Below are 20,340 nucleotides of genomic sequence, written 5' to 3'. Positions count from 1 at the left end.
CTTTGATTTCTCCAGTGCCTTCAACACTATTCTTCCCAAGGTCTTGAAGGACAAGCTGGAGAACTCAGGAGTGGACCATCACCTCACAACATGGATACTGGACTACCTCGCCGACCGACCACAGTATGTGAGGACTCAGGGCTGTGTGTCGGACAGGGTCGTCTGCAGTACGGGGACCCCACAGGGAACGGTTCTGGCTCCGTTCCTCTTCACCATCTACACTGCAGACTTCTCCCACAACTCCACCCAGTGCTTCCTGCAGAAGTTCTCTGATGACTCTGCAATAGTCGGCCTCATCACTGATGGGGACGACAGGGAGTACAGAGGACTGACTCAAGACTTTGTGGACTGGTGCCAGCTGAACTACCTCCAGATCAACGCCAGTAAAACCAAGCAGCTGGTGGTAGACTTCCGCAGGCACAAACATCCTCCACTGCAACCACTGAACATCCAAGGTATGGACATTGAGGCTGTGGACAGCTACAGGTACCTTGGTGTTCATCTGAACAACAAACTGGACTGGACTCATAACTCAGACGCCCTCTACAGGAAAGGGCAGAGCAGGCTGTACCTGCTGCGGAGACTCAGGTCGTTTGGAGTGGAGGGCCCACTCCTGAAGACCTTCTATGACTCTGTGGTGGCCTCAGCCATCTTTTACGGTGTGGTCTGCTGGGGTGGCAGCATCTCTGCCAGGGACAGGAAGAGACTGAACAGGCTGATCAGAAGGGCCAGCTCTGTTCTAGGATGCCCTCTGGACGCAGTGGAGGTGCTGAGTGACAGGAGAATGGTGGCTAAGCTGTCATCACTGCTGGACAACATCTCCCACCCCATGCAGGAGACTGTGATTGTTAGGATGCCTGGGTCGTTGACCCAGGGTTTTTGAGTTTATTATATGATTTATCATTTCTGGGTTTCTTTGAGTTCTGTCTTTTGGTTTATGTCTCGGTGTGATCCTTAGTTGCTGTCTCCCCTGTCGGCTGTATCCCCTTGTCTAGTTCGCGTCTTTGTGTATCCTTAGTTACTATATCCCCGTGTCCAGTCAGTGTCTGTCTGCCCTGGTCCCATGTCTCTGTTCCCTCTGTTGCAGTGCCTGCATGTGAGTCTGTGTCTTTAGTTCAGTCTGTGTTATGTTTCCTGTTTTACTTTGAAAGTCCGTGTCTCATGTATATGCGTCTGGTTTTGCTTCCTTTGTCTCGTTAGGCCTGATTTGTCCCAGCTGTGTTTCCCTCCTGTTACCCATTCCCTGATTGCTCCCCCTGTGTATTTAAGCCCTGTGTTTCTCTGTGTCTGTGTCGTGGTCTACCGTTCATTTTGCTGTGTGTTCCGTCTGCCTGTTCATGTAAGTTTATTTTGTATTTTCGGGGTTTTTGTTACTTTTTGACTTCCAGCATTAAAGCTGAGTTTTTGAAATACACTTTTGCCTCCGAGCGTCTGCACTTTGGGTCCTCCTTACCACCACTCCTGCCTGCACACAGCCCTCACATGACAGTGATAGCACTGAGCAGCTCCTTCAGTGGCAGGCTGCGGCACCCACGGTGTGGGACGGAGAGACTTCGCAGGTCTTTCCTCCCCACTGCTGTCAGACTCCACAACAAAGACTTTAACTGATTTAACACACACATGTGCAATAACACTAAGTGCAATACCCTTTTTCTGAAAAAGTTGTATTTTTTACTCAGTTGTATAAAGCATTTGCATTCTATTTTTATCCTATTGTATATTTTATTCTATTTATTCTACTGTATATAGTATTTTATTTTATTCTATTCTTTACAGTTGTGTACAGTATTCTTATTTCTATTCTATTCTATTCTTATTGTATTCTAATTTTGCTATATAACTTTTGCACTGTCCACTTCCTGCTGTGACAAAACAAATTTCCCACGTGTGGGACTAATAAAGGCTATCTTATCTTATCTTATCTTATCTTACATGGGTACTCCTTTGAGACAGTAATACAGAAGGAGCCCATGACCCCACTGAAACTTTCAAGTGCCATCGGTAGAAACTTCCAGAAGCTGGGGTTCCAGATGTGAGGGCAAAACAACATCATTTTCAGTGGGATCCATAGAAAATGGTTCCAAAATCCACGTGTCCTTCTCTGGGCTCCTCAGGGAAATATTCATCAGTCAACTCTGTCAGTTGTGAAAGGTGCTGACAGAGTCACTGATGTTCACCTGAGGGGAGTTTTCCAAGATGTGGGACAAAAGTGGAAACATGTCCATCCTGTTTTTCTGGGCCCTTTTAGTCCACAAAGCAAGTTTCCTCTTGAAAGCTTCAACTTTGTCTGCAACAAAAAACATGTTGCTGTTTTTCCCTTGAAGTGAGATGTTTGGCTGGTTCAGCAGTTGACAAAAATGTCACAAAGGTAGGCAAGCTTACCTGTGAACTTTAAGTCAGCATAATAATTTGCAAGAGAAGATTTTCTAGGTCAGAAAAGTGAAGACCTCAGCTCAAAAAATGATTGAGGGCCAGTCCTCTTGAAAGCCATCTCACCTCACTGTGGTAGAGCAGCTGGACATGATCTGCTTCCATGTTCTCACAAAGCTTGGCAAAACATCTGGAGTTCACAGCATTATTTTAAATGAAATTGATAGTTTTCACACTTACAGGAGAAAACAGTAGGTCCATTTAGCTTGTCCTGCACAATCAAGAATTTGCCTAATGATGCCAGTCACCCTAACCCTTGCCTTGGGGTTTTGTCACTTTCATCTTCATTTTTGCAATTTAAAAACTTCTCCATATCTTTTGCTAACTGCAAACGGCGGGCAGAGTGTCTTTGCTTATTAAGACTGATTAAACAACTCCCACCAAGTGGTGGGAAGCTGTATTGTAACTGAGATTTTCATGGATAGCAGTAGTTCCTGGTGTCTTCAATTACGAACTTCTGATGTCCCGCGGCCCAGAGGTGTAAAACTAAAAGTTTTTTATGGCCCTCAAGGTGTGACTCGCGGCCCATTCCCCATGGTTAAGAATCACTGATCTAGGAGAAGTTCTGGAACAAACATACAGACATATATACACCACGGTGATTATAATATGATGATGATATTACAAACTGGCAAGTTTCAAATTTCTAATTAGTATGTTGTAGAATTCCACAGTAACATTGAACATCTGTCATGTGTTGCTTAGCAAGTGTTTGTTTGTTTGTTGTAAAGGTCCTTAAATCCTGTGGTGCAGGGTTTTAATAGTTTTGCAATTTTCATTAGTTTTTATTTTTATTTCGTTTTGACTTCAGATTTTCAATTTTATATTAGTTTTAATTAGTTTTTACCAATTGTTTGCTAGTTTAGTTTAGTTTCTATTTTTTTGAAAATCCTTAGTTTCAGTTTAGTTTTGATTAGTTTCAGTTATAGTTTTAGTTGTGTTTGCAATAATTAAGTGTAACAAAATCCCAGTTTCATCATATCAGTCATTCTCTTCTGCTTATCCTTGGGTATGTTGCTATTCCAGCTACCATACCCTGCACAGGTCGCCTGTCTGTCACAGGGCTAACACGCAGAGACCCAGATAGCAAGACGACATTGAATCTATGTTGATTTTTCATCCGAACCGTCGTATATGGTCGGGGTTGAAATGCCAATGTTGTAACAACATTGAAATACTGTGGTAAACCGACGGTCTTACTATAGGGACGTTGTAACGATGTTGATTCACCGTTGTTTTTTTGTCATTGATATTTGATCTATTTATAGTCGACCAGGTGACAACAACAACGTCGAGAAAACGTCTATTTATAGTTGACGATCATTCGGCTCCGGTCACCATCAAAAACCATCGATTTGTAGTTGAGCATTAAATTGCATTGCAACTGATCGGGTATAAAGTACCAGAGAAAGTAGATTTATTGTTCATTTGTTATCAATGACTTGGTCTAGTTCACCAGCTTTAAAAAAATCGTGTCTACGTGCAATTTATGTATAGTTGACCAAAATTAAAGCAGCGATCACTTGGACTATTCCGCAGCACCCCTCTCACATTGGTACATCCCCCCAGGTATTCATTGTCTTCTACAGTAGAGCGGGACATTTGATTTACTCTCAGCGGAATTGACCGGAGAAGGCATCAGGTTATGCACTGCACTGGCCTGCACCACGATTAGTATAAGGTAAGAATGAATGATTTTTTTTTTCCTACTCGTTATTTCCATGTTTGCATTTGAATAACAGTAAAAAACTCGTTAATGTTGTACATTAACGAGTTTTTTACTGTTATTTACGAGCCGGAAATTGTGTCTACTTCTTACAATCCGGCAACAAATAAATTGCACTGCGAACAAAGTATATCAACAAAGAAAACATTTTCGTTTCATAATTTCTTCGTTATATTCCCTTACAAAGCTAGCTTTAACGCTTCGAGGTTTCCTTTGTTCTTGCCGTCGCCTCAGCGCTTGACCCAGACTTTCGCTCTGTAGTTGCTTAGTACTACAAAAAATTCTAAATCTGTGATATATGATTGATAAACATAAAGTTAACTATATAAACGTGTTCAATGACTTTGTTACTTTTGATGATTGGAGAGCACTCGCTTCAATTCGCACACGAAAACTTTAGACTCAGTTTGAATGCTCACGCGGCATGCCCACGTGACTGTACGTTGCACGCGTACATGACTTTCCGTTTGTGCCTAGAATAATGAATAAAGGCTACGTCCACACGTACCAGCGTATTTTTGAAACCGCTGATTTTTCTATGCGTTTGCACCTTTTGTCCACACATAATATATGTCTGGCCGTACATTGTGTTTATATTTCCAGGCACATTTCACGAAGCAGAACGCACTCTTCAGAGATATCCACGTGAACGCTGTGATACGTCTGACCTTCAGTCCGAAGAAGAAACCCAGACCAGTCTTAAAAGAAAGCACAAGTAAAACCCTTTTATTCACAAACATATCTTTGATTGTTAAGAATTTATGATCTTGTCTTTTATACATATCTGTGGTGCTTGCATACTGCAATATCACCACATAATATAGTCCAAAAAGTGGAAGTTTGTAAACTTTTTAAAAATGCAAAGCCGTGTACACTTGTGCACTTCAAAAATTCATTGTATACTGTACCTTCTTGCACGTCTCTGTTTCCTGTGTGTGTTGTTAGAAATCAAACTAACTTTAGGAAACAATATGCCAAAAGCATATTTACAATTACTTAAGACCGTTTTTAATTTCTTTTCTTTAGACCAAATCCCCTGTACACATATACGGAGTCAGAGGATGAGCAGCCTACAAAAAAACGGTTTCCCCAGGCCCCTCGAGTGAAAATACCAGGTAATAAAATACTGTCTAGTGTCTGTGTACATATCTGTGTCTGACACGAGGAAACTTTTTTGACAAGTTGTCTGTATTCTTAAATACTTAAAAAAATTATCTTTTTCTAAACAGTCCTCATCACTCCGCAGTCTGCCCCCCAGCCCACTGATAGCAACCATCATAATGCCCCACCCAGCTTCCGGCACCTTTCGCCACTCCGGCACAAACCGACACAGCTTTGCGATCTCGCCAGCATGCAGAGTCTGATGTCTTCCCTATAGATGGTATGCTTTTAAAAAAGCTTTAAAGCTGCATCACAATGTCATTGTACTCTTATCTAAAAAAAAACCCAATTTATACTCCTGAATGTCATCTTGTTGTGATTTTTTTTTTTTTTTTCTGTAGATTCCAGAGACTCTGTGAGGCCACTATTACAAGGCAAGTTTGAAAATCTTGGAATTTCACAGTTTACATGGTATGACAAATATATGTGACAGGCAAAAACTAGTAAACACTTTTAGCAGTTACAAGAACTAACAAATGAATATCCAACAAAAGGGAATAGAAATACATTGTACTGCCAATACTTTGGTTTATTCTTTGTATGACTTGAAAATCAGGCTTTAGGGAAAACTAAATGACATGTTTCTATCATCAATTACATGAAGTAAACACACAAGCACTTGCATACACATTTAAGACATGAGACACGCTAATTCCATCTCATAAAATGTGTCTATAGGTGAGACGCTTTGCGTTGATTGGTGCTGCTGGACCACACTGGAGGTGCGAGTTCGCCGTGTAATGGTTTATGCCATTACCAAGGAGCTGGCCTCTGTACTCAACTGGGCAGGGGAAAAAAACCAAGGACCAGACAAAGCAAAAAAGGGCATTTAAAGAGACAGCGCTGTGCAGATGCATATTTGGTAAGTTTTAACATTTATTGTAGTTTTATGAGCCTAAAGTGAACAATAAAGGGATCAATTGATGTGCTGGGTGCGTTTCACATTTCCTATGTCTGTTTTTTGCTATATTACTTTGTCTTTCTTAATAACAAGACTTTCATGTCCGGTTAATCTGGAGATGGAGTCTTTGGTCTTCGGCTTGTTTTGTCCTCGGGTTGTACACTTTGTACAGCCCGAGGACCCCATGTTTTCTTTTTTTCTTTTTAAAGGATACACGGCACACCATGCTAAGACATATCACATTTTCAGCTTATAGCTCTTTGGGAATCAAATGCGACAGTTTGCTGATTTCCGCCTGGTGACTTTCATGTTTATCAGCCTAGAAGTTTACATACTTTCTCCCTGCTGAAGACAATTAACAAGAGCTTATTCATGTGCTCTAATTCCCTTTTTTTTTGTCTTTGTTTTTTTGTGTGTGTGTCTATTTTTGTCCTAGATGGCCTGGCGCAGCAGGTAAGGGCGAACTCTGAGTTGGTCTTTGCTCAAGCAGTCCAGAAATGGCTCAGATATGCTCCAGATCGTACGGGTGGCGCGCAGGACGCACATCATCCATCCCCATCCCCGAGTAAATAATAAAAAGTGACGTGAAACATAGAAATGTAAATAGGAAACTTTGTCTTTTAATAAAGTATTTTGCAAATGATACATGTCTATTGACCTTTTTTGGGTTTTTTTGTTTTTTTTCAGTAAAAAGCAACTGTACGAAAGAGGTGGAAAATCAATACCATAGCTCAACAGTGTTTCAATATCAGAATCTGACATTGTTTCAATGTCAACAGTGTTAGAAAATATAACGTCGAATCAATGTCAGGTTTCAACATTGATTCAACATCAAAACCTGACGTTGTTTCAACGTTAAAAATGGGTGCAACAGTCACACTTCAACATTGATTCAATGATGTAGCCTGATATTGACTCAACATTGTTTCAATGTTTCCTTGCTATCTGGGAACTCACATTCCCACCTATGGGTTCTTTACATAAATAAATAAATAAATTAGGGCAGATGAACAACCGTTGATACCAGGCAACTATAAAATGTATATCTTGGCCGCAATGAGACTATTAACTCTTGCAGCACCGGGTGTTCGTAGTTTTGGTTCAAGTGAATTGATATAATTTTTTGAAGGCAATTGACTCACACAGTTATGTAGATATCCCAGTCCTGTTGTCTCGGGATGCATCACAATTTGTCTCTTTCCACTACAAGACACTTGCTTTATCCAAAACACAGTCATATTCAAAGTAATCCCAAATTGGACTCTGGCGCTTTCTCCAGACTTTTCCTGACATGATTCTGCGCGTGGACGGAGCAGCAGCACAGACGACTCGACTAACGTACTGCCACCTGCTGGCATAATTAGACACAGCAAGAAAAAAACCTGGAAACTAAACTTCATTTTCACCCTTGACTATTGTATGACACACACACATCAACGAAAACTAAACGCATTTTTGCTATAAATTCAGTTAATTTTAGTTAGTTTTGTGAACACTCATTACAGTTTTAGTTAGTTTTCCTTTTTTTGTTATTATTTTTATTTCCGTTAACGAAAATGTTTTTTCACTTCTAGTTTTCGTTATTTCGTTAGTTTTCGTTAACGATAATAACCTTGCTGTGGTGGTGAAGAAAGCATCATAGTGGGGGCGGTGTTGTGCCAAAAAATGATTGTCTGCCAAAAACTGATTTCCGGTATTTGCCAAAAACTGATTGCTTGTATTTAAACTGCTATAAATAACTTGGTCTATAATATGTGAAACTTATGTCAAATATATCCCTCGTGTGTGATATCAAATCGTTCTGAGCCACAAACAACATTCCTATAACAAGGTAGAAGCTGCAATCAGTTTTTGGCAGTGACTTTCATATATCCTTTATTTATCCAGTTAAAAGAATCTTGTTCACATTAAAAAATCCTTTTTTAAGAGTAATCTGGCCAAAAGGACAGCTGACAGTGCAACAAACATAACAATAGTTATGTAAACATATTTTAAGTGGACAAAAAGGACCGGACTGGTTATAATGTAAGTACAATAACACAGACTTATAAAGGTACTTGAAAAACAGGTCATTTAAAAAAATTATATTTAACCACTTTGTAAACCCTGTTCAGCGAAGTTTACCAACATACGTAAAGATATTACACATAAAAACAACATACGAAAACATTGGAAATCAGTTTTTGGGACAAAACCGGCATCATGGTACGGACCCAGATAGCAAGAAAACATTGAAACAATGTTGAGTCAATATCAGGCGACGTCATTGAAGCAACGTTGAAGTGTGACGTTGACCCAACATCACTCTTGCACCCATTTTTAACGTTGAAACAACGTCAGGTTTTGATGTTGAATCAATGTTGAAACCTGACATTGATTCGACGTTATATTTTCTAACACTGTTGACATTGAAACAATGTCAGATTCTGATAGTGAAACACTGTTGAGCTATGGTATTGATTTTCCACCTCTTTCGCACAGTTGCTTTTTATTGAAAAAAAACAAAAAACCAAAAAAGGTCAATAGACATGTATCATTTGCAAAATACTTTATTAAAAGACAAAGTTTCCTATTTACATTTCTATGTTTCACGTCACTTTTTATTATTTACTCCGGGATGGGGATGGATGATGTGCGTCCTGCGCGCCACCCGTACGATCTGGAGCATATCTGAGCCATTTCTGGACTGCTTGAGCAAAGACCAACTCAGACATAGAGTTCGCCCTTACCTGCTGCGCCAGGCCATCTAGGACAAAAATAGACACACACACAAAAAAACAAAGACAAAAAAAAGGGAATTAGAGCACATGAACAAGCTCTTGTTAATGGTCTTCAGCAGGGAGAAAGTATGTAAACTCCTAGGCTGATAAACATGAAAGTCACCAGGCGGAAATCAGCAAACTGCCGCATTTGATTCCCAAAGAGCTATAAGCTGAAAATGTGATATGTCTTAGCATGGTGTGCCGTGTATCCTTTAAAAAAGAAAGAAAGAAAACATGGGGTCCTCGGGCTGTACAAAGTGTACAACCCGAGGACAAAACAAGCCGAAGACCAAAGACTCCATCTCCAGATTAACCGGACATGAAAGTCTTGTTATTAAGAAAGACAAAGTAATATAGCAAAAAACAGACATAGGAAATGTGAAACGCACCCAGCACATCAATTGATCCCTTTATTGTTCACTTTAGGCTCATAAAACTACAATAAATGTTAAAACTTACCAAATATGCATCTGCACAGCGCTGTCTCTTTAAATGCCCTTTTTTGCTTTGTCTGGTCCTTGGTTTTTTTTTACCCTGCCCAGTTGAGTACAGAGGCCAGCTCCTTTGTAATGGCATAAACCATTACACGGCGGACTCGCTCCTCCAGTGTGGTCCAGCAGCACCAATCAACGCAAAGCGTCTCACCTATAGACACATTTTATGAGATGGAATTAGCGTGTCTCATGTCTTAAATGTGTATGCAAGTGCTTGTGTGTTTACTTCATGTAATTGATGATAGAAACATGTCATTTAGTTTTCCCTAAAGCCTGATTTTCAAGTCATACAAAGAATAAACCAAAGTATTGGCAGTACAATGTATTTCTATTCCCTTTTGTTGGATATTCATTTGTTAGTTCTTGTAACTGCTAAAAGTGTTTACTAGTTTTTGCCTGTCACATATATTTGTAATACCATGTAAACTGTGAAATTCCAAGATTTTCAAACTTGCCTTGTAATAGTGGCCTCACAGAGTCTCTGGAATCTACAGAAAAAAAAAAATCACAACAAGATGACATTCAGGAGTATAAATTGTTTTTTTTTTTAGATAAGAGTACAATGACATTGTGATGCAGCTTTAAAACTTTTTTAAAAGCATACCATCTATAGGGAAGACATCACACTCTGCATGCTGGCGAGATCGCAAAGCTGTGTCGGTTTGTGCCGGAGTGGCGAAAGGTGCCGGAAGCTGGGTGTGGCATTATGATGGTTGCTATCAGTGGGCTGGGGGGCAGACTGGAGTGATGAGGGCTGTTTAGAAAAAGATAATTTTTTAAGTATTTAAGAATACAGACAACTTGTCAAAAAAGTTTCCTCGTGTCAGACACAGATATGTACACAGACACTAGACAGTATTTTATTACCTGGTATTTTCACTCGAGGGGCCTGGGGAAACCGTTTTTTTGTAGGCTGCTCATCCTCTGACTCCGTATATGTGTACAGGGGATTTGGTCTAAAGAAAAGAAATTAAAAACGGTCTTAAGTAATTGTAAATATGCTTTTGGCATATTGTTTCCTAAAGTTAGTTTGATTTCTAACAACACACACAGGAAACAGAGACGTGCAAGAAGGTACAGTATACAATGAATTTTTGAAGTGCACAAGTGTACACGGCTTTGCATTTTTTAAAAGTTTACAAACTTCCACTTTTTGGACTATATTATGTGGTGATATTGCAGTATGCAAGCACCACAGATATGTATAAAAGACAAGATCATAAATTCTTAACAATCAAAGATATGTTTGTGAATAAAAAGGTTTTACTTGTGCTTAAGACTGGTCTGGGTTTCTTCTTCGGACTGAAGGTCAGACGTATCACAGCGTTCACGTGGATATCTCTGAAGACTGCGTTCTGCTTCGTGAAATGTGCCTGGAAATACAAACACAATGTACGGCCAGACATACATTACGTGTGGACAAAAGGTGCAAACGCATAGAAAAATCAGCGGTTTCAAAAATACGCTGGTACGTGTGGACGTACCCTTATTTATTATTCAAGGCACAAACGGAAAGTCATGTACGCGTGCAACGTAAAGTTAGGTGACCGCGCAACGTACAGTCACGTGGGCATGCTGCGTGGGCATTCAAACTGAGTCTAAAGTTTTCGTGTGCGAATTGAAGCGAGTGCTCTCCAATCATCAAAAGTAACAAAGTCATTGAACACGTTTATACAGTTAACTTTACGTTTATCAATCATAGATCACAGATTTAGAATTTTTTGTAGTACTAAGCAACTACAGAGCGAAAGTCTGGGTCAAGCGCCGCCGAGGCGACGGCAAGAACAAAGGAAACCTCGAAGCGTTAAAGCTAGCTTTGTAAGGGAATATAACGAAGAAATTATGAAACGAAAATGTTTTCTTTGTTGATATACTTTGTTCGCAGTGCAATTTATTTGTTGCCGGATTGTAAGAAGTAGACACAATTTCGGGCTCGTAAATAACAGTAAAAAACTCGTTAATGTACAACATTAACGAGTTTTTTACTGTTATTCAAATGCAAACATGGAAATAACGAGTAGGAAAAAAAAAATCATTCATTCTTACCTTATACTAATCGTGGTGCAGGCCAGTGCAGTGCATGAACTGATGCCTTCTCCGGTCAATTCCGCTGAGAGTAAATCAAATGTCCCGCTCTACTGTAGAAGACAATGAATACCTGGGGGCATGTACCAATGTGAGAGGGGTGCTGCGGAATAGTCCAAGTGATCGCTGCTTTAATTTCCCGGTCAACTATACATAAATTGCACATAGACACGATTTTTTAAAGCTGGTGAACTAGACCAAGTCATTGATAACAAATGAACAATAAATCTACTTTCTCTGGTACTTTATACCTGCTCAGTTGCAGTGCAATTTAATGCTCAACTACAAATCGATGGTTTTTGATGGTGACCGGAGCCGAATGATCGTCAACTATAAATAGACGTTTTCTCGACGTTGTTGTTGTCACCTGGTCGACTATAAAAAGATCAAATATCAATGACAAAAAAACAACGGTGAATCAACATCATTACAACGTCTCTATAGTAAGACCGTCGGTTTACCACAGTATTTCAATGTTGTTACAACATTGGCATTTCAACCCCGACCATATACGACGGTTCGGATGAAAAATCAACATAGATTCAATGTCGTCTTGCTATCTGGGGAGCCCCTCTGATGACATGGTCCAAAAAATAAATAAATTGTGGCCACAAAATACTACTTCGTGGGCACGAAATGGGTATAACGTGCCCACGAAATACTTATTTGTGCCCACGAAATACTATTTCAAGGGCACGAAATAGGTATAACGTGCGCACCCATTTGCGGAAAAAGGGCGCCCTCCATTTACGAGGTGCGCCTGCTGGTTGCTGCACATAGAGGAGAGTGGCAGGGTGGTGGGGGACTCTGGGTGGAGCGGCATCTTGCAAAATAACTTTAAATACCGCCTATTGTAGGAAAAACGAAACCTAAGGGTGGGCTAACTCGCAAAATTCAGAGCATATATTTTACAGTTCAACAATCTTCCGTGTTTCCGTTCAGGGATATGGCTTCTTATCAGCAGTCACCTTTTTACAACCCGGTAAGAGAATAAAATATGTTCATCTTAACTTAAGATGAACATCTCCAAAAGTTGAATCTGTTCATCTGGACGTAGCGTTTTGTGGGAGAAACGTTTCGTCACTCATCCAAGTGACTTCTTCAGTCTCAGCTGACTGCAGGTTTCCCCAAACCTTATAAACAGTACATTTGCATAATGACTGAAACCAGCCCACTGAAGGAACAATGGGCTGTGAGCAGGCCCGGCCCTAACCAATCTGGCGCCCTAGGCAAGATTTTAGGTGGCGCCCCCCTACATCGGCAGTGTAGTGTATGTACTCACAAGAAACCGAATAGCTTTGTCTTTGACCTTTTTTTTTTACTTAAAGAAAGCAAATTCACAATCAGAATAATTAACAAGATAAAAAATATATGAATAAATAAATGAATACAAAAATAAAAAATGAATATATGAAATACAATAAATTTTACATACATAAACACAATAAAACGTGTCAACAAGTTGGATAAAATAAATTAAAAATACAATATAAATAAGGCACTGCACAAAACAAGATATTAAATAAACCAGTATGACTTTAACAACTATATTACAAAAAAGGGGATCCTAAAGAGTTCTCTAGTTGTGCTTTTTAATACCGCATTAACTAGAATGACTTACAAATTACTGTACACCACCCCCTCATCAACCTCACATCACCTGCTACAGCCTTACTCTCCTAGTCTTTCTTGCAGCAAAGTCATCTACAACATCATCATATGACAACTGATTTGAGACCACATGATTTATGCTTATGATGGAAAGTCCACTGAGACGTTCTTGCATCATAGTAGATCTCAGGTAGGTTTTAATGAGTTTGAGCTTAGAGAAGCTTCTTTCAGCAGCAGCCACTGTAACAGGAAGAGTGGCAAAGATTCTCAGAGCAACCCACATGTTGGGGTAAATTTCTGCCACCTTCTTCTCATGCAGGAAGGTCAAGAGTTCCATGTTTGTCATGTTCTTTGATGGCAATGGTGGGAAATTCTGCATTTCCATTGCAAGTTCTGTGCCATTAATGTCCAGCTGGCTGTCATGTGTCAGAGTAGTACTCAGTGTTTGGCACTGCTGTAGCAGCTCTTCTTTTTGTAAGTTGTGGAAATTGAGGAGTACTCCAAACTTGTCATTCACCTCTCCAAGGTTCTGAAATCTCTCATCAAGTGAAGAGATGGCTGTATCCACTACCACATTAAAAAATGTGGTTTCCATTTTTTTAAGTGCATCTTGTATGGGCTCATCTGGAGACTCATAACCGAAGTGCCTTTTGGTGGTTCTCAATCGCTTTTGTTTGAGTTCAGCCTCCACATTCATTTCTTCACACATCTCCTTTGCCGTTGTCTGTGCATCAGAAAATCCAGTGTTTCTGTAGCTGGTGAGGGAATCTTTGGTTTTCTTCAGCAAGTCGACAGCCACATCTAGCTGCATGGAGGGCGACTGCATGAGTTTACTCACATACTGGATCTTGCTGAGAATGTCATACCAGATGGCTGTACAAATGCAAAAACGATAGGATCCAATCTCCTCAGCCAAAGACTGGGCTTCAACTCTGACCACAGGGTCTTTAGCTGTTTCCCTCACCTCCAGAAGAGCCTCTCTGACTTGCCGAGCCTGATATCTGACTGCCTCAATGCTTTTTATCCTGCTTTCCCATCTGGTCTCAGCCCATGATTTCAAGGTGGTTTTCACATGTTTCAGGAGAACACCCCACCTATGGGTGGAGGCTGAGAAGAGCTTGAATAATTTTGCTAAATGCCCAAAGTAGCCAAGGGCATCTGGTGAGCTTTTTGCAGCATCAGCTACTACCAGATTTAAAGTGTGGGCACCACATGGGACCAAAAAAGCTCTTGAGTTTAGCTGAAGCAACCTTGCCTGAACACCTTTATTTTTTCCCTTCATGTTGGCCCCATTGTCATAGGACTGTCCTCTGCAGTCTTCAAAAGGAATGTTAAGCTCCTCTATCCGTTTTAGGATGAGAGTTGACAAATGATCTCCTGTTGATTCCTCTGCAACAAGAAAGCCCAGGAAATGCTCTTTAACTTGTGGTATGTCTTCTTGTGACACTATCCTGACTATGACAGAGAGCTGTTCCTTATGACTCAGATCAGGTGTGCAATCTAAAATGATGGAGAAATACTTTGATGTTTTGATATCTTCCACAATGCGTTTTATTATTCTTGAACTGATGGTGTCAATCAGTTCATTTTGGATTGTTTTTCCCAGATAATGTATGTGACTGCCAGCTCCACTTTCTACTCTACTGACATGCTGCTTCATCACTGGATCAAATTTGGCCATAAGCTCCACTTCTTTCAGAAAATTGCCATTGTCTGGTTTATTTAATGTGTCTGTGGACTCCCTGAAAGCCATGTTTCTTTCAGCTAAGGACTGAATTATTGCCACCAAACGATGTAGAACTTCACGCCACCTTTTTCTCTCAGCCTCAGCAAGTGCCATCTCTTGTTTATCTATTGTGAGTCCTTTCGCAAAACGGACCTCCAAGTCCTTCCATGTTGCCATGTGAGCATTATGCTCCTGGCTATCCTCATGGACCTTGAGCAAGTGGCTTGCATTTTTCCAGTCCTTCAGACCTTCCCTACTCAGTTTGTAATCTCTCTTGGAAAACATTTTACAGCAGAAGCAGTGCAAGCTATCCTCTTTTTTCGAATACATAAGCCAGGTTCTTCTCACCTTTTCCCCATTGATTAAGAGTCTGTTAAAATAATCATGCTGACACCTTCGCCCGTCTTTCTGTTTCGGGAATGTGAAGTCACTATCAATTACAAATGGACCTCTGTGAACTAACTCTGTTCGTACCTTTTCAGTTAAAGCAGAAGGCCAGTCAGCAGGGTCTATTGGTGCAGCAGGAAGACCGCTTGATGCTGCTGCATCACTGCTGGGTTGTGCTGCTGAGGTGGAGGCAACAGGAACACCGCTTGATGCTGCTGCAAAACTGGTGGGTTGTGCTGCTGAGGTGGAGGCAACAGGAAGACCGCTTGATGCTGCTGCATCATGGCTGGGTTGTGCTGCTGATGCTGCATCACTGGTGGGTTGTGCTGCTGAAGTGGAGGCAGCAGCGGTAGATGTGGTAGATGGCCCAGGGGTGGGATTTAGAAACTTCAACAGTGCATCTGAAGAGAGGAGTATGTGACACCACTGAGTATTAAAGTCTAATAATAAAAACATATGATTCCAGGAATAAAATGAAATGATATAATATAAATGACAAACCAAAGAGATATATGTATGATGTTAACTGATATGCAAATTAGATTAGATTCAATTTATTGTCATCATTACAGTGAAATGCTGAATAGCAGAATGCGAAGTAACAGTATAATATCATATGAGAATGTTATGTTATGATTATCTTTGACCGAATCACAGCAGTGCTCATATTAAAAAACAGCATTCCCTCTCATGTGATATTGCTTAATTAACATTAATGATGTGCACTTTAACAACTAGGCTTACAACTATAATATATACAGGGGTGGAAAAGTGACTATTACCTGCAGGGTAAACGTTAGCTAACCAGAAGGCAATAACAATGTAAACAAAAAACACCTGCTTAAAAGATGAATACAAATGAGGAATGGTGGGAAAGGTGGGAGTACTGTAATTACCTAACGTTACATTATTATTTTCCATAACAATTTAGCCCCCTCCACAATATTAACTGACGTTAAAACAGTTAACTAGCTATTTATTGATTAGCAATTAGCGAATCATGTAACATTAGCTTAATGCTAAAAATTTAGGTTACTATCACATTCAGACAAATAATTTCATGTAGGCTAACGTTACCTACCTCTGTCTTTTTCTCGTTTCTCCTCCTCTTCTTTTCTCTTTTTTCTTCCCTGGGCACCTGACAGTTTTGGCCGTTTTGACATCTTGTGTTGATTTTTTGATGTGGTGACGTCCAAAAGGAACCATGATACGGGAAGGGAGGGGCGCACCGTGCGGGGGGCGGGGGGCGTAATGTTGTAACAAATAATATTTCTATTAAATAAGCTTTACTTTGCATTTTAATTAACGTGGGATTATTTTTTGTATTTAGAAATAATAGTACCAACTTTTTTTTTTTTTTTTCAACATTTGTGGCACTGGCATGGCGCCCCCTGATGGACGGCGCCCTTAGCATTTGCCTATACGGCCTATGCCACGGGCCGGCCCTGAGAGTAGCCCATCTTCTGAGATGCAGCCTTGCAGTCCTCAGCATCATCATGAACAGCTGCAAAATAGCAGACCCTCTGTCATACAGTTTGCACCAAAAATAGCTCAGGTAAAATCAGTCCAAGCACCAGAAGAGCTTGTACCAGTGACCCCCCAGAAACCCAGCACGCAAGAAAAAGGTGGCATAGCTAAAAATCTCATTCTGACCGGTTGGTCAGTTGTTGCCAGTTTGGCTAGTCGAATGGATAGAATGGTTTTTTTTTTTTCTCCCCTCTTGCTAATTTTGACCTGTTGGTCCAATTTTGGCTAATTTCTGATTTACATAAAGCAGCTCCCCTCTGGCATGGTTATTTTGTTGGCCCATTGGCCCTTGTCTGCTTGTGGCCCGTTGGCCCTTGTCTGTTTGTGGCCCGTTGGCCATTGACCGTGATTTTCAAATGGCAACTGTTATTAATAAAGAAACTTATCATATTTTGTTTTTTAGTGAAGTGGCTTTGGGCTGCAAAAGACACCGGGCGTGTGGAGGCAGTCGTTGGGCCATACAAATTGTATGACTCTTCTTTTCGCACACTGGAGGACAGTGGGTGGCTTTCTGATGAGGTAAGTGAAGTAATCATTTTTGGTCCTAGTGGTGGTCTGTAAAAATAATCTTCTTTTAATCCAAACAGGTCATTGATGCATACCTGCACTGCCTCATTAGGAAACAAAAGGCAAGTAAGAACGTATGCCGGTTATTTCACAAAAGCATTTTATACAATTTTGTAATCTTTTAAAAAAAACTCTTGCATTTTTCAGGAACCCGTGTATCAGTTGTCTTGCGTTGTTGCAACCTCTCTGTTTTCTGGGAAGTTTAAATGTGTCAGCAAGGTAATGTAGATGTTATATAGGTCATATAGTGCATGTTATGTAAATGAATCTAAACCTTTATAAACTTAAAAATATTCCACAGATGTTGTTTCCGGCTGAGGACATTTGGTTGTGCCCACTGAACTTCGGTGCACACTGGATCCTTGTGGTACATGTTCACACCTCATGTGTTTTTTCTCTTTTTTGTTTTATTGTTCTTTTTAGTAGCATATTCTTATTTTGAAAATGCTTACAACTGATTATGTTTACTTAAGTTAGTGTACTACACATATTCTACTAAATACAATTTTTATTTTAGGACGTCAAAATCTCCTCACGATCTGTACTGCTGTTAGACCCTCTTGGAAATGAAGGTTGTTATGAAAGGAAAATTATGCGTAACTGGAGGTATTCATCATTCATTAACTATCTGTTTTGGGTTGTTTGGTTTGTGGGGGGGAGGTTTATATTTAGAGCAAAATGCTGGCTACATTTTAAAAACTTGTTTTATTTTTATTAGGAATTTTCTGAAGATGAAAGGAAAGGAAGAGTCCCGAGTGGATTGGAAAATGGAGACTGCCACACAGCAAGCAAATGGACTCCAGCAGTTGTGGAGTTTTAGTGTTGAAGGTATTTAATAAGCCATTGTATTTAATTGTATTTATTGTATTTAACTAGAATTAAGTTAATTAATTGCAATTACTGTAACATATTTTACAGTTTGCCGAACACTACCTTATGAGTGGAGAGGTTACTAGGGTGCTGTCCACTCCAGAAGCCATTGGGCTGCAACACACAGAAATTGCTTGCGAACTGCTAGAACATCAAAGTAAGTTGAGTCATGTGCTTTTGTATTGCAATAGCACTTTCAGTTTTGTTTAAAAACTGTTAGGTTGAACGCCGGTGTGTTTCTAGGTAATGCTGATGACTACTGTGTGGTTTGTTCCATGCTGGAAGCCGATCCTGAGTCCAGTATGATTGAAATGGTAAAACAAATAAACCACAAATGCAATATACAGTGGCTTGCAATAGTATTCGGCCCCCTTGAACTTTTCCACATTTTGTCACATTACAGCCACAAACACGAATCAATTTTAATTGTAATTCCACGTGAAAGACCAATACAAAGTAGTGTACACGTGAGAAGTGGAACGACAATCATACATGATTCCAAACAATTTTTACAAATGAATAACTGAAAAGTGGGGTGTGTGTAATTATTCAGCCCCCTGAGTTAATACTTTGTAGAACCACCTTTATCTGCAATTACAGCTGCCAGTCTTTTAGGGTATGTCTCTACCAGGTAGAGACATTGGTCTTTCACGTGGAATTCCAATAAAATTGATTCATGTTTGTGAATGCAATCTGACAAAATGTGGAAAAGTTCAAGGGGGCCGAATACTTTTGCAAGCCACTGTAGTAATTATTTTCTCATGAAATTTGTAATGTTGGTTAACACACTTACACCCCCCCCCCCTTCTCCCTCTTCAGGTGCAGTGTGAGTTTTGTCTCAGATGGGCACATTTTGGATGTGCTCAATATGAGAGCAGCCTGGTCAAGTACTTGTGCGACAAATGTGCATAATTTGTTATGAATACTGTTTCTTTTCCACTTCTTTCGCCCTGTGTTCTGTTGGATCTGTAAATATCAAATATATATATCTGTAAATATATGCTGTCAGTCACAGTAAAGTACAAAGAGCAGCCTGGTCAAGTACTTGTGTAAAAAAATGTGCATAATTTGTTATGAATACTGTTTCTTTTTCAGTTCTTTCTCTCTGTGTTCTGTTGGATCTATAAATGTCAAATATATGTATCTGTAAATATATTCAGTAAATACATACTGTAACTATAATGGAGTGAGTTCATTGTCAAAGTTTATATAGTCAGGTGTTCCAATCACATCAATGGTGACAGCTGTATAACTTAAGCACCTTGGCATGCAGACTGCTTCTACAAACAAGTGCCAAACCATGCTACCGTTGTTATTATAAACTAGAAGCATACTCTGACGGGAAGAATTACGTGCCAAAACATGCTACCGTTGTTATTATAAACTAGAAGCATACTATGACGGGAAGAATTACGTGCCAAAACATGCTACCGTTGTTATTATAAACTAGAAGCATACTCTGACGGGAAGAATTACGTGCCAAAACATGCTACCTTTGTTATTATAAACTAGAAGCATACTCTGACGGGAAGAATTACGTGCCAAAACATGCTACCGTTGTTATTATAAACTAGAAGCATACTCTGACGGGAATAATTACGTGCCAAAACATGCTACCGTTGTTATTATAAACTAGAAGCATACTCTGACGGGAAGAATTACGTGCCAAAACATGCTACCTTTGTTATTATAAACTAGAAGCATACTCTGACGGGAAGAATTACGTGCCAAAACATGCTACCGTTGTTATTATGAACTAGAAGCATACTCTGACGGGAAGAATTACGTGCCAAAACATGCTACCGTTGTTATTATGAACTAGAAGCATGCTCTGACGGGAAGAATTACGTGCCAAAACATGCTACCGTTGTTATTATGAACTAGAAGCATACTCTGACGGGAAGAATTACGTGCCAAAACATGCTACCTTTGTTATTATAAACTAGAAGCATACTCTGACGGGAAGAATTACGTGCCAAAACATGCTACCGTTGTTATTATGAACTAGAAGCATACTCTGACGGGAAGAATTACGTGCCAAAACATGCTACCTTTGTTATTATAAACTAGAAGCTAGAGCTGGGCGATAAAAC

At 39.9% G+C, this 20,340-nt stretch overlaps 2 protein-coding genes across 4 annotated transcripts; one reads left to right on the top strand and one right to left on the bottom strand.

Moving 5' to 3' along the window:
* Positions 1-12,962: 12,962 nt before the first annotated feature.
* LOC109205063 (endochitinase A-like) lies at positions 12,963-16,501 on the bottom strand. 3 transcript variants are annotated; one of them, XM_025898550.1, is made up of 3 exons: positions 16,365-16,501; positions 15,371-15,684; positions 14,470-14,559 (listed from the first exon to the last, which is right to left on the bottom strand). In XM_025898550.1, exons 1-3 carry the CDS (start codon positions 16,444-16,446, stop codon positions 14,521-14,523), a joined length of 435 nt encoding a protein of 144 aa, XP_025754335.1. In that variant the 5' UTR covers positions 16,447-16,501; the 3' UTR covers positions 14,470-14,520. The 3 variants fall into 3 exon arrangements, with proteins under 3 accessions (XP_019223046.1, XP_025754334.1, XP_025754335.1); XM_019367501.2 differs by having other exon boundaries at positions 12,963-15,684; XM_025898549.1 differs by lacking the exon at positions 16,365-16,501 and having other exon boundaries at positions 12,963-14,559; positions 15,371-15,459.
* A 30-nt stretch (positions 16,502-16,531) lies between these two features.
* LOC109204997 (uncharacterized) lies at positions 16,532-19,429 on the top strand. The gene is made up of 10 exons (XM_019367291.2): positions 16,532-16,908; positions 17,214-17,329; positions 17,398-17,439; positions 17,525-17,596; positions 17,679-17,744; positions 17,895-17,983; positions 18,096-18,205; positions 18,296-18,404; positions 18,491-18,561; positions 19,067-19,429. Exons 1-8 carry the CDS (start codon positions 16,713-16,715, stop codon positions 18,331-18,333), a joined length of 729 nt encoding a protein of 242 aa, XP_019222836.1. The 5' UTR covers positions 16,532-16,712; the 3' UTR covers positions 18,334-18,404; positions 18,491-18,561; positions 19,067-19,429.
* Positions 19,430-20,340: the final 911 nt, after the last annotated feature.

This window comes from Oreochromis niloticus, linkage group LG14, assembly GCF_001858045.2.
Source record: "Oreochromis niloticus isolate F11D_XX linkage group LG14, O_niloticus_UMD_NMBU, whole genome shotgun sequence".
Lineage (NCBI taxonomy): Eukaryota > Metazoa > Chordata > Actinopteri > Cichliformes > Cichlidae > Oreochromis > Oreochromis niloticus.
The sequence above is the reverse complement of the archived record's forward strand: the minus strand, read 5'-3'. Positions and strand labels throughout refer to the sequence as shown.

Excerpts from the sequence above, each read along its gene's own strand:
- LOC109204997 (XM_019367291.2), top strand. The coding sequence starts at position 16,713 with ATGCCACGGGCCGGCCCTGAGAGTAGCCCATCTTCTGAGATGCAGCCT. Across the intron at positions 17,745-17,894 it reads GTGCACACTGGATCCTTGTG|GACGTCAAAATCTCCTCACG; the intron begins GTACATGTTCAC and ends TTTTTATTTTAG. Across the intron at positions 18,206-18,295 it reads GTGGAGTTTTAGTGTTGAAG|TTTGCCGAACACTACCTTAT; the intron begins GTATTTAATAAG and ends CATATTTTACAG.
- LOC109205063 (XM_019367501.2), bottom strand. The coding sequence starts at position 16,446 with ATGTCAAAACGGCCAAAACTGTCAGGTGCCCAGGGAAGAAAAAAGAGA. Across the intron at positions 15,685-16,364 it reads GAAACGAGAAAAAGACAGAG|ATGCACTGTTGAAGTTTCTA; the intron begins GTAGGTAACGTT and ends TCCTCTCTTCAG.